The following is a 13,446-nucleotide window of genomic DNA, read 5'->3' on the forward strand; positions in this document are numbered from 1 at the left end:
TATCAAACATCGATGTGTTCGACTATGCCTGGATCAGAGGCTCTGTTGTGCACGGGCCCGGAAGTTGTTGGGATACGGATTCCCAGGTATAAAAAAAAGGAGGGGAGGCGGGTGGGGGGAGAGAGGGAAAAAAATCCCGGAGATGCTGTCGTCGCTTGGGAAAACAAACGGCCATCCAGACAATTAGAGAGGGAAGCAGCGATCGGTCGCCAGGTAAGGAGGAGGCTCGCGCCGCAGCGCTCGGTAAGCCATCGGGGAGGATGTGGGAGACACAGACGGCATGTTTTTGAATAGTTGGGTAATACCGTTTGTCGTGTGGTCGGGTGCCATAGCAACGGATCGTGAGAACCGCTGTAGCCCGCAGCTCGGGTCAGTTTGACGTGCTCGGCGTTGGATGACAGCTGCGTTCGTTGCAACTCCTGCAACAAATTGCCTCCCCCCGCGCGCGTCTGGCCGCCGTCTGGAGCGTCCATGAGCTTAAAGGTGTCATAGCGGAGCAAATCCACCGCGCGGCTCAGACAAGTCGCCATGGATGGAACGCCGGCGAGGCACGAGGACTCTTCAGAAATGTGCATTTGATGTCACGCGCGCGCGACCTGCTGCTGAGGGGGTTTAAAGGATTTCAGTTTAGTCTTTTTATTATTATTTGTTTTTATTTTTGGAAACCCTCGTGTGACTGGCGCGTCTCCCGGCTCCATCAGCGCCTGTTGCTCTCCATGCACGGCCAATGCCAGGATATTCATTTTCCCTTGGATGTGTTGTCTCCGCCCCTAAAGTCTCCTATGTCCACTGCTGTCATCCATTTAAGCAGAAGGTGCAGTCTTATCTCGGTTTTAACGCCGTTTTAAACGTCTAAGCTGTTCATGTGGACTAAAATAAAAGAGGCTGGAGGATAAAGATACTGTTAGTCAGCCTGGATATCTGACTGTATGCACTTTTCTAATTATTTACTGCTATGGATAAAAGCCTCTTCATTAAAAAATAAGGGAATTAAGAATATTTAGAAGGATAACGTAATATTGTTATTTCTTTAACCCAGTTTTGGGGTTATCCATGTATGTTGGGATATATTTTTGAGTCATTTTTTGGAGCAATACCAATATTTTTAGTTAATGTATCATTTAATTCCAAGAAAAAAGTTAGTTCCCTTCAATTTCAATCAACAAAAAAAGGACAATTGAAAATTCCGTACACATAAAAGCAACAACTAAGGAAAAAGTAGACATAGAACATAAAAAATACAAACATTTACATCAAATAGGTGGAAATATGAGACAGAAAAAGCAATTACTTTGGTTAAAGTGAGTTTTCTTAGTGCATAAATGATTAAAATTGACACTTTTTTGTTATATTATAACAACTTTAAGTTTGTGTATAGTTAGTGGAACTTTTTTTTTTTTTTGGTCTACCACTGAGGTTTTAACTCCTCCTTCAGAGGTCTTGTTTGCGTGTTTTCTATAAATCTGAAGTGCCAAATGCTTTTTTGCTAACACAAGGAGCAGCATCTACTGGAGACTAAGCTGAATTTAGCTTTTACTACACTAGAATGGTACAGAGAAGTCATTTTAAATGGACAATTTTCAGTTTTTGTCACTACTAGTTTATATTTCATTTATAAGCTTATGCATTATTGTTACATTTTGCCTTTTTAATCTCCTCTTTCAGGCATCTGGTGAGATAATGAATGCTGATGACTGCAATGGTCGCTCATATGCAAAAGGTAAAACTGAGTTTAGAAGGGTTTTTTCCATCAGTGTTTGTTTACGTGGCAATATTTTGAATTTCAGGAAATGGAGGAGAGTCATCAGCTGAGCAGGACTTTTATGGCGTCTTGCAGGGCCCTTCCACGAAATCCCCCAGCAGTCGGCAGTCCTCACCGCGCCGCTCCCTCAGTGGTCAGCTGGAAGTTCATCCGTGATTTCTCCACAACCTCTCTTGAAGAGTTTAACATGTTTCACTTTGCTCTTCTATTTAAAAAAGCAAACTCCATCAAGGTTGAGATGTGCAGTGATGACGAGTCATCAGGTGCTCCCCAGCCAGAGATCAAAGACGCCGTGAGGGTCGACGGTGGGAAAGATGACCGACGGGACCCCACGGAGGAGGGGGCTTCGGAGTTTCCCGGCGTGAGAAGAAACAGGGCGAACATTTACAACGACCTGACCAGTCCCAATTCCACCTCACCGGGGCCGATTCGGCTACCTAACGGCAAACTTCAGTGTGAAGTGTGCGGCATGATCTGCATTGGGCCCAACGTGCTGATGGTCCACAAGCGCAGCCACACAGGTGAGAAAAAACAACCTTTTAACAACCTTAAACATGCTTATGCAGCGATGGACTCGTGTGTTTAGGAGAGCGTCCGTTCCAGTGTAACCAGTGTGGAGCCTCTTTCACTCAAAAGGGGAACTTGTTACGCCATATCAAGTTACATTCAGGAGAGAAGCCCTTCAAATGTCCCATTTGCAACTACGCATGTCGACGGAGAGACGCTCTCGCTGGACATCTACGCACGCATGCAGGTAAAGTAGTCCTGGAACCTGAAAGGTAAACGTGGACGCTCACACATGCACCCCGAATGACTGACTGATGAGCAGCTGAACTTAAACCAGATCCCTGAAACCGGGATCTGGTTTCTTTTAGAAGATATAAAATATCTTCTGTTAATCACACTTTTAATGTTTCTGCTTAGTGAATTTAATTGTAAAAAAAATACATCAAAACATAATTTTATGAAGGTTTTATACTTTTTTTTAAACCATGTAATATTCAGATGCTATTTAGTGTTAAATCATATAGAGTTTGATTAAACTAAAACGTCATTAACTGACAACATCATAATTTATTACCTTTTTAGCATTTTTAAGCACCCTTTATAGAAATATTACAGTTGTTTTGCACCAACTCTTCCAAAACTCTGAAAGTTTTAATATAGCAACTATTTGTTTTTTAAAATGTATTTTATTTTCAGAAATATCTTAACGTCAAGCTCAATAAATTCAAATGTAAATTTGTTACATGCATAGATGTTAATGGTTGGAGCAGTTGTGATGGTAGCCACCTGCATTGTCCCTCCATTTTCATTACCTGCTGAACCAGGGTGGCTGGAGCCAGCCCAGCTACTGTGGGCCAAGGTGGGGTCCTCCCTGAACAGGTCACTCTCTCACATGCATGCTTAGAGGCAAATTTAGAAACACAATTGAACATATGAAGCACGTTTTTTGGACTGTGAGTTGTTTTATCTCAGTGAGGTCTTGCAATGGACCTGCTGAAGGGTTTTTGCCCTAAAGTAGCTGGGATAGGCTCCAGCAACAACTTTGACCTTGCACAGGACTAAATGGGTACTGATGATGGAGGAATGATGGCATTGTTTAAATTATGTTTTTGGTATCTTCTTTTGGAAAAATTGCCTTTTATGTCACTTTTAGTCATTTTTTAACTTTGAGAACTAAATTACTTTTCTTAACCTTTATTTATTCAGCCAGAACAGATTAAGAGCATCATTCTTATTTACAACTGTGGCCTGTCAAAAGGCATGACCTTTTGAGAAAACAAAGGAACATTAGAGGTTACAAGAACACAAATCTAAAAATATAAAACCTTAAAGTCATTGCACAGTGTAACAGTAGCATTTATCTTTGAGATTTATTCAAATTCAATTTTATGTTTGACTTATTCTAGCAGTTTAGTTTAATTTGGTTTGGTTTAGTTTAGTTTACTTTAGGCGATCGACAGAAACTATAGCTTAGTAAAGTCTACTGCTTGATATCCATTAAACTTTGACACCAAAAAACAAAAAAGTTAAATAATAAAATAAGTAATAAAAAAGACATTGATTACAATTTATGAATAGCCACCAATCGCTCCATAAATGCAATTATACGATAAATTCACTGCCTTCATTACAATCATCATGGGGTTCAGACATTTATGGGATTTTTTTTTGACATTCGCTTCTTTGTTTTTCATTTTTAACTGTCTTGTTTGGATATTGTTTTAGTTTTGAATGTAGAGCATTCCACACGTTTATAACTAATTCAAAATCTTTTAAATGTTGTTCTTAGTTTAATCATTTGAAAGTCCTATGTCCCTATTAATCTGTATATTTATTTTCTTTCAAAAATATATTTTATTAGTGAAAAGAATCTTATTTTATACAGAAAATGAACCGTTTTGAATGCTATGAAATCAGTTTAAAATGTTGTTTAGTGACAAATTCAAACATTCTTTTAGCTAAGTAGCTTTATCAAATGAATGTATTTTATTATTGTATGAACCCACTTTTTTGTCAGTGTTCAACTCATCCATTCATTTATCATCAAGCTAGTAACTTCAAACTTCAATATTTATTTCATTATTTTTTGGTGACCAGTTTCAGCTTCACATCTACCTATCTAAATGTACTGTCTGTGAGCAAAATGCACAAGACTGTTGAAAGCTGTAAAGTCATAAAGTCATTAGAACGGTCCAATTCTTTTCTTTGAATCTGACAGGAAATAGGTCTTTGCTGAGAGAATTTTCTGCACAACACACACAAAAACCTGACAAAATATGACATTTAACAGCTTATAATAACAGGAAATCCTGCTGAGGATACATGTAAACAACAGGTGTTCACGTACAGTCTTGGTACAGTATGGTGGATGTCTTCGGGTCTCATAGGTTCACTTTCAGAGAAATGATTAGTGCAAACTGAATTTCAGCGAAATGACGTCAGTCCTTCCGGCATCTCGCTTAGAGGGAACTGAGCGGTGGAAGGGTTAGGCGTTTTTTCTTTTTGTTTTTTTTTCCGCCTCAAGCCACATAGATCAATATCAGGAATTCCCAATCAAGGGGAAAATCCGAAGTTTCAAATTTAGCCAATAATACAAATATTATGTTATTTGAAATCCCTCGAGGAAGCAATATACATTATAATATGTGTCTGTAAAATATTTTCTCAAGTAATTTTTTTTTTTGGGTCAATTTTCAGTCTCTTCTCCAACGGTGGGAAAACCTTTCAAGTGCAGCTACTGCAGTCGTAGCTACAAACAGCAGAGCACGTTGGAAGAGCACCTGGAGCGCTGCCACAGTTACCTGAAGACTCTGGACCCCCAGATGGCAATCAACAACCAGAAATCACAAGGTAACCCATCAAAATCTAGAGATCCATCCGTAATAGTTCAAGCCGTTTCTCACCATGTGTGACCTGGATTCCCCTTTGTGTTGTTGAAGAGTCGATCAATATGGAGACAGTTTCTAAACCGGTACTGCAGCCGTCCAGTGAGAAGATCCACTTTGTGGATAGACTGTCTGTTAGCATCACCAAACGCAAGAGGTCAACACCACAGAAGTTTTTGGGTATGTTTTTTTCCTCACTTTTTAGGAAAATATTGCCGTTTACAGAATTTCTTTCTTACTAAAATTCTAAAATGATTAGTTTTAAAATTACATTTATGTTACTAGAAAAGTTGCATTACCTGCGATAACGCTACTGTAAATGCTTTTTGCTGAATTTGGTCTCTGAGCATGTTGCAGCTCTTTGCTGAAGATGCTGAAGATGCTGAATAAATTTACTGCTAAAGCTATTTGCTAAAGTTGCTAAAGGGCTTAAAGGGACCCTACCATGAAAATTCTACCTTTTGAAGTTTTAAATGTTTTTTACTGTTCATTCTTCACTATAAAGAACCCCAAAGCGGCATTTTGATCCGTTCATGCATTTAAGAGTAATCTTTTAAAAACCTGCGCTATCTGCAGCAGCCCCTCCCATAGCCACGAAAACGAGCGGGTGGAAACATGCTGACTTAAGGAGTCTGCTCTGACGCCCCGCCTCCATTATAACACAACCCTCAATTTCTCCACTGAGCTAGTGATGGTCAGCAAAAAAATGTTCATTTTAGATGCAGAATACAGTATATCTTCCAGCTGTGCCCCGTCTTCAATAAATTCCAGCGCAAAAAGATGTTTGGGACTTTAGGTGCGGCGGTCCTTTAAGGTGGGTAGAGCTTCAGCAATCGAGTCGTTTTACTTCTGGGTTGGAAAAAAACGTACGAAAAGTAACTAATATTTCATAAATATTTGTATTTTAGTGGTCCGGATGTAATATATGATCATATATATGGATGTAGTTCACTCTGAAAGGTTTAAGGAAATGGCAGAAATTGCAGAAAGTGCACAAATAATTTGAAGAATTTTATTTAAAAAAAAGAGAAAAAAATTATTTGTAAAACGTATGAACTCTTTTATGCATTTTTGCCAAATTTGCAAAAAAAAAAAGTATTTTGCTAAAATGTTAGCTCTAACCAAAAATGCCACAAAAAAGATAGCAAATTGCTATACTAGCCTAACTCCTAATTAGCCTCAAACCCCTCAATATATGCCAAAAAAGCTAGCACATTGCTAAGATACTAGCTTAACTTAGAATTAGCCTTAGAAACCTCAGTATATGCGAAAATAGCCAAAAAGCTAACACATTGCTAAAAAAAATAGCTTAACTCAGAATTAGCCCAGATAACCTCAGTAGATGCCAAATTAGTAAAAAAAAGCTAGCACTTTGCTAAAATACTAGCTTGACTCCTAATTATCTCAAAAATCCTCAGTAGAAGTAATATTAGCAACAAAAAAATAGCACTTTGCTAAAATATTACCTTAACTCAGAATTAGCCCAAAAAATCGTAGAAAAGGCCAATTTAGCCAATAAAAAGTAGCACGTTGCTAAAATACTAGTTTCCCTCAGAATTAGCAAAAAAAAACTTAATTAGTTGCTAAACTATCCTATGCACACATTGCTAAAATATTAGCTAAACTCAAAATTGAACCTAAAAACCTCAGTAGCATGAATATCCTTAATATGCTGAATGTTTTGGTACCCATATTGCAAAAGGTTTCAAAGTGCGCAAAAAAATTGATTAATTTTGTGGGGGGAAAAACTCAAACAAAATCGTGAATTGCTTAAATTTTTGTTAAGTTTCACTAATTGTGTGAAATTTAACAAAGCAAAAGTACAAGCAGGAATTTAATGAACATGCTGAATGTTTTAAATTGCATGCTTAAATTTCTGAAAAAATCCCATTCATTTTAACGGGGTGGAAAAATTGCATAAATTGCATAATATTTTAAAAATAGTAAAAAAATGGCGAAAACCATCAATACAAACGATAATGTCCTTAACGAGCTTCACGGTTTGATACCAAGATTGAAGAAATTGCTGAAAGTGTACTTGAGTTTTTACGTGCCAAAAAGCGTACGGAAGAAAAATAAATAATAAGAAACAGAATCACTATAGTGTGAATGCTCAATAAATAAAAGATCACATACTTGATGGAGGGCAGTAAAAACTGTTTTTTACATCATCAGTTGCAGCAATCATCTGTGATTTGTGTTTCATGCAGGTGAAAAGCACATGCACCTTGATCCACCGGAAGCACCTTATGAACTGTCCTCCGGCTCAGAGAAGGAAGGGGACCTCATGAGTTCTGCTGGAGACTCCACTGGCCTGGCAGCTTCACACCTCCACTACGTGAGCGGTAAAGGCGAGAACAACGAGTCCGCCGCTCTGTCGCAGCTCCATCCCGGCATCGTGGCAGAACTCCGCACAGTCGTCAGCTCCATCAACAGCAACCTGACTCCTCACGGCCCTCGGATGCACAGTGGAGGCGCTCTGGCCGCCATGTCCCTCGGCCTGCCCGGGCGGGGGGAGGCAGGCGACGACCAGCCCTCGGCACACAGCCATACAACCTCGCCCAACGGCTGTCCGGACTCCACAGACACAGAGAGCACAGCAGAGGAGCACAGCACAAGGGCTACAGCTCCTACAAGTACCTCCAACCACCACCACCTCCACTACCAAGCCCCAATACTGCCCCACTGCCATCCAACCTCCAGCCCCAACCAGGCCAAAGACTTGGATACGTTATGGGAGAAAGGGGGCCCTGTGCCTCCCTCCGTGGTAAAGAGGAGCCCCGTCTCCCCCTTTTCTCCCAGGGACACTCTGCAGGTGTTAGACAGAGCTGGCAGGTCCGTGCGCTCCTTCTACTGCCGGCACTGCCGCATCCTTTTTCTGGACCACGTCATGTTCACCATCCACATGGGCTGCCACGGCTTCCGCCAGCCGTTCGAGTGCAACATCTGCGGCCACCCCAGCCAGGACCGCTACGAGTTCTCGTCTCACATCAGCCGCGGAGAACACCAGGTGGGCTGAGGTCACCGGATCGTGTTGCATGCGGACGGACACCTGTTGCTCCCCTCAGTTTTGGGCTCACGTTTGTTCTGCACCAGATCGGTTGCTTTAAATCCCTTGTTTGAGTACATTTTAAATTTTTAATAAGATGTATACTGAAGTCGCTTTAGTTTAGCGGAGGCAAATACAGTGATTGCACTCCCAAATGAAATGGCAAAGCTCTAGGCTTTGCGATAAAAGTGCCTTCTTTGCGGATTTCTTTTCACAAAAACAACAAAAAAAGAGAAAAAGAAGGGGTGCTCACAAAATTTCAACTAGCCATCTTTTTGCTAATCAGTTTTAAAGTAGTTAGCTATTTTGAAGATCATGCAGTTGTGGGAAATGGATAAAAAGGTTGTTGTTTTTTTTTTTCTTTGTCTCGTATGTCGAGTGTGTCAGGTAAGCTTTATATGCACTGGGAGCGTTGTGCCTCGGGTGGGAGAGAAGCTTTGGTCTCAGACGAAGCACAGAAATGGGTTGCCTTAACTCCTACAGCAGCATCGTTGTAGGAATACATACTGTTTACAGCGTGGTTCAACTGTGTTTGATATCAACTTTGAGGAAGAGTGAGAAGACAAATCATGCAGAACATGAGGGTATCAATCTAAAGTTCAGTTTTTTGATTGGATTTTTAAAGTGAGTCTAAGAATCCTGGTGCAGAGCAGACCTTGAGCCAAGTCGTGTGTACGATCCTGACTGACTCAGCCAGGGGTGCTATACCGCTGTGTTATGGCCCCCCACCCTGCTTATAATCATCTTCACGGCTTTACGGAATCATTTTTTGTGTGTGATTGTTTTACTGCACTGATCGATTACATCAAACGAATCACGGATTTGCGACAGCAGGACATCTTTTTGACAAACCCGGCCTTCTGTCCCTCCTCACAGCACGCGCTGTGCGTGTTTTTCTGCACCGGAGTCTGCTGCAATGTGCGATCGAGATCCATGTCGCTTTGACAGTTTCTTTGTCGTTTTGCACTCAGCGACTGCAGCTGAAGTTTTGAACACTTTTGACAACGTAAGCGAGTTTTAAGAGGTTATTTAAAAGCCGACTGACAAGAAATCAGTTGTTCATTTATCACTTGTGATTATCTATTTGGTGTTGTTTGTTTCAGCCTTGGTGTGAGCTTTATTCCAAATCTTATCCAGCATATTCCTCAAGTCCAAGAAATGTTACCTCCTGCTTCTTTATAGCACCCAAATACCTTATTGCTACAGTTTGGTGAGTTTTTTGATAATGTTGATATTAGGATTATGAATGAGACCAAACTCAGTATTCTTACTTGTTATTATTGTGGGTTTGCTGCTTAATAGTTCACCTTGAATTCCTTTAATAGCAAGCAAAATGTACTTGAAACAGTTTGAAAAAAGAAAAAAAAAGACTAAAAATGCACTTGGGTTCAGTAAGTGGAGAATGTGTGTGTGGGTGGATGGATGCACAAATGTGTGTGTGGATGGAAAACTCGGCGTGTGCTCGTCATCTTCTGCTTCTACCTGACTTGTGAATTATTTTTGAAACGTGGAGTAATTCTAAGAAACGAAAAACGAGGCATGGGTTTCTGTCTCCTTTTGTGGAATCAATGTTCTGAAATATTTTGTGAATGATGTGACATGAAGAAACACTTTACCTCAAAGTTTAAGATGTACAACTGCCTCATTAGTTCAAAAAGTCACGTCGCTTTCTGAGATGCTTTTGCAGTTTCAAATGCGTGCCCCTTGATATTTTCAAAACTTTTTACTGTCAATAAAGTTACATTTATTGTAGAGGGGATTCTCTTTGTCTTTCACTCATCGTGCAGCAACAATAACAGTGAAAATTTGATGTAATTTACATTTCATGGGAGGTCAGGGGTGAGGAAACTACCACCATATGGAGCCCATTAAACTATTTAATCTGGCAGGAATAAATTATAACGAAAATGCTTTATTTTCCCAATATTATTTTCTGTATTGGACACTAAAAAAACACTGACCTTTGTTTAGGTTTAGGGAGTTATTCTACATTTATGCAGTGTTGGAGAGTTGTCATATTTGTGTGTTTTTTACGAGTCGGATAGTCATTTTTCCAATGATTCTAACACTCCATGAACGCAGCATTTCTCTAAGATCCTTTTTTTATGAAGAACATCAAACCAATGGTGCAATTGGCACTAAAATGAGAACTAAAGTCACAGTTTTGAAATAAAAACCCCATATATATATATATATATTTCAGTTTTAATCTTGTGTTATATTTAGTACATGTCTCAACAGATATATGAACAAAATTTAGTTACATTTCCAGCAGTTCATAGGGGCCCTCATTCATTTTTTTATAATCTTATTTTCTAACATATTAACTGTTTTATCATCCTTCAATCTAAAAAAATTGTTTGTTATCAAACAAATCCAATTTTATTTCCTACACTACTAAACAATATTATATGGACCTAAAGATTGAGTCCCTAAATAAAAACTTAACAATAATAAAATAAAAAAGTTTAGATAAAATAAGCTACACATTACCCAGCAGCCACTTCGCTTGCTTTTTAAGTAAAGCTTGCTATGATGCCGGCATCAATATTATCTATGAATACACAAAAATATAAAGGCCTACTTTTTTTTTTACATTTGCTAAAGACCCACCAATAGTCCACAATCCTTAAAAAAAACTAACTAAACAGAAAATAAACAAGCTAAACTTAAACTAAAATGCCTTTTTTTGGGCCATCGATATGATTTAATCCAGACATGTCATCTTTCTTTAGTGAGGTAGATTACCAAAACACTTTACTCATCTGATCATTCTGTCAAATTTCAGTCAAAAAGTTTGCCAACCGCAGTACCGCAGTACCAGGTATTTACATGGTACTCACATTACGTGGCATTTACGTTGTTCCTGCTTACACAGTTCTGTAGTTGGTATTTATGTGCTACTTTTGTGGTTCCCTGTGACATGCTTCAAAGTACTTACAATACGTAAGAAGAGAAAAGGTACACAGAAAGTACCCTTTGTGTACTTTGATAAATATGCATTAAGTACCGTGCTATAAAAGGTCATGTTACCAAATTTGGTATATATACATGAAAGGAATTTCAAAAATGTTTAGATTACAATGAACAAACTGTGAATTCTTTTGATGAACTGATCAACAAATCCTATACCATCCATCTCATGGAGTTTGTATCTGCATAGCAACATTATTTGGGTCGGATTCTGTGTGAGGTCCGTATAATAAAGAGCTTCGACTTTGGTTTTGTGCCGCATTCACCAAAATTCGCCTGTAACAATTCAACAAGACTGAAAATAGTATATTTCTGTTCATTTCCTTCCTGCAATGACTATCTGCACCTCCGGTGAGAAGCCAAACAATGTTCCATTACTTATTTTGGTAGACGTGACCATAATTTGATCTACCGGTAATCTAAAAAAATAAATAAATAAATAAATAAAAAAATACTTTTTTTTTTTTTTTTTTTAAAGCATAAAATCAAATAAAAAAAAGATACATGACACATTTGTGTTAGTTTGACTTGAAGACTTTCAACCCTTATTGCATTTAGTTCATAATTAGCATGTGACAAATGCAGGACAAACTATTTAATTTAGATTATTGATTTGATTCAAATAAATAATTATGTTTTTGGAAAGTCACAGATTATACAAGACTATTATCTGTTTAATTATCCATCCGATGTATGCTGATTGCATGGAAACAAATCCAATGATGTGTCCAACCATTTGATATAATTTGTAAATCACTTATTTAGTATTTCATTTCCAGAAAAGTATTTTTCTGCTTGAGCAGAAATATTCCTTCTTCAAAGAAGTCCCTTAAGCAAAGTACTTCTTTAATTCTAAGGCATCTCTCTGAACCAGCTGTAGCGTCTGCAGGTAATGAAGTTAACCTGAAACCTACATCTCTGCTGCTCAGTTGACCTTTATGTCTAGAATGAAAGTCCTTTGTTGTAACAGTTTCTTTGGTTTTTGACCTTTTTTTTTTCCATCTTCAGTGGAAAATCTCTTGTTTGCACATACAGGTACATTCCAGATGCTCTTTATCCCGTAAAAGTAAGTATTTAAAGTGTATGCACACATATTTAACAGGAAAACATGACACCTTTACACATATTTGTCCTAAAAAGTAAATGTTTTTGTTTTGATCTGGAGATGTGATATTTCAGAGATTTAAATGTGATTTAAATGAAAATGACAAATTTAAGCTTATTAACAAAAAGTCAACATGATAGCATTAGTTGTTGCTACTAATTGCTGAATCTATAATAGCGGCTAGCTTTGATCTCGGTTCATTTCATTTTCAAAATCTGCTACTGTTGAGAAAATACATCAATATTATGGGAATACACAAACACATAAAAGAAAAGATTCAAGATCATAACCCAGAACAGTAATAAATATTTATTGAAGCTGTATGTGGAACAAAATCACTTGATGCTGAATGAATTCACAGGCTGCAGAATTATGACGCAGTACCTAATCATCATGTTTGTTAAACGTTACGGTGAAAATAGAAACTTTTTTTTTAATTCGTAGATGACAGTATCAGTACTAAATTTAAATTTTTGCTTTTTATAGCAACACAACCAAAGAAATGAAGACAAATTATTGCAAAAAAGATGTTTATTAAAGCCTTAAAGAAACACATATTATCTAAAAATGCTATTAATTGTTCATTTTTACAGTTTTTGTGTTTAAATGTTGAGTTAATAGTTCTCAGATTTTTACAATAAGTTTTTTTTAAATAAATATCCTAAATATGGATTTTAAAAAGGAAGCTTGTTGAAGCATAAATGAAAAAAGGAAAAGCTATTCTGGTAAAAACATCAAATCCAACCGTCATTCACATATTGGTTGTAATAAAAAACATCACAAGACCAAAAAGAGGGTAGGTTTTATACTGCTACAGGTCTTTTAAACATTTATTTCAAATTAAATCAAATCACACGTTGTCAATTTGTGCTTGTCTAGTCATCTGCTCTGTTCTTAATGCCACCCTTTGTGGGTCGCCATTGGGTTTTTGTTTACATTACAAATGGCTTTGTCTCAGCTGATGGAGAAAATGTGCAAAGTTAAGTCCAGACAGTAATTATGTGAGACTAGAGATTTCCCCTTTTTAACAATTTTAACCAGTTTTCCTCTACAAAATGGTCAGCACTTAATAAAAAACAAAAATTACTGTCACATCATTCCAAAAAGATGCCCTAAACTCAAAATATGTTTAAAAAATTACCTTAAACTCAGGAAATCCTTAATA

General features: G+C 37.9%; 1 protein-coding gene across 5 annotated transcripts in view; it reads left to right on the forward strand.

Annotated features, from left to right (window-relative positions):
* The first annotated feature begins 36 nt into the window (after positions 1-36).
* The window catches only part of ikzf4 (IKAROS family zinc finger 4), a 27,894-nt gene continuing 14,484 nt past the window's right edge, over positions 37-13,446 (forward strand). For 3 of the 5 annotated variants that reach the window (XM_036212712.1, XM_036212711.1, XM_036212713.1), the window contains exons 1-8: positions 37-814; positions 1,666-1,720; positions 1,788-1,895; positions 1,981-2,283; positions 2,349-2,516; positions 4,967-5,119; positions 5,209-5,334; positions 7,365-8,164. In XM_036212712.1, coding sequence (XP_036068605.1) covers positions 728-814; positions 1,666-1,720; positions 1,788-1,895; positions 1,981-2,283; positions 2,349-2,516; positions 4,967-5,119; positions 5,209-5,334; positions 7,365-8,164 — 1,800 coding nt within the window. In that variant the 5' untranslated portion in view covers positions 37-727. The remainder of the gene's footprint in view (positions 815-1,665; positions 1,721-1,787; positions 1,896-1,980; positions 2,284-2,348; positions 2,517-4,966; positions 5,120-5,208; positions 5,335-7,364; positions 8,165-13,446) is intronic. The other 2 variants (XM_024293060.2, XM_036212714.1) reach the window with 2 other exon arrangements.

The sequence above is a fragment of the Oryzias melastigma genome, linkage group LG7 (genome assembly GCF_002922805.2).
Source record: "Oryzias melastigma strain HK-1 linkage group LG7, ASM292280v2, whole genome shotgun sequence".
NCBI lineage: Eukaryota > Metazoa > Chordata > Actinopteri > Beloniformes > Adrianichthyidae > Oryzias > Oryzias melastigma.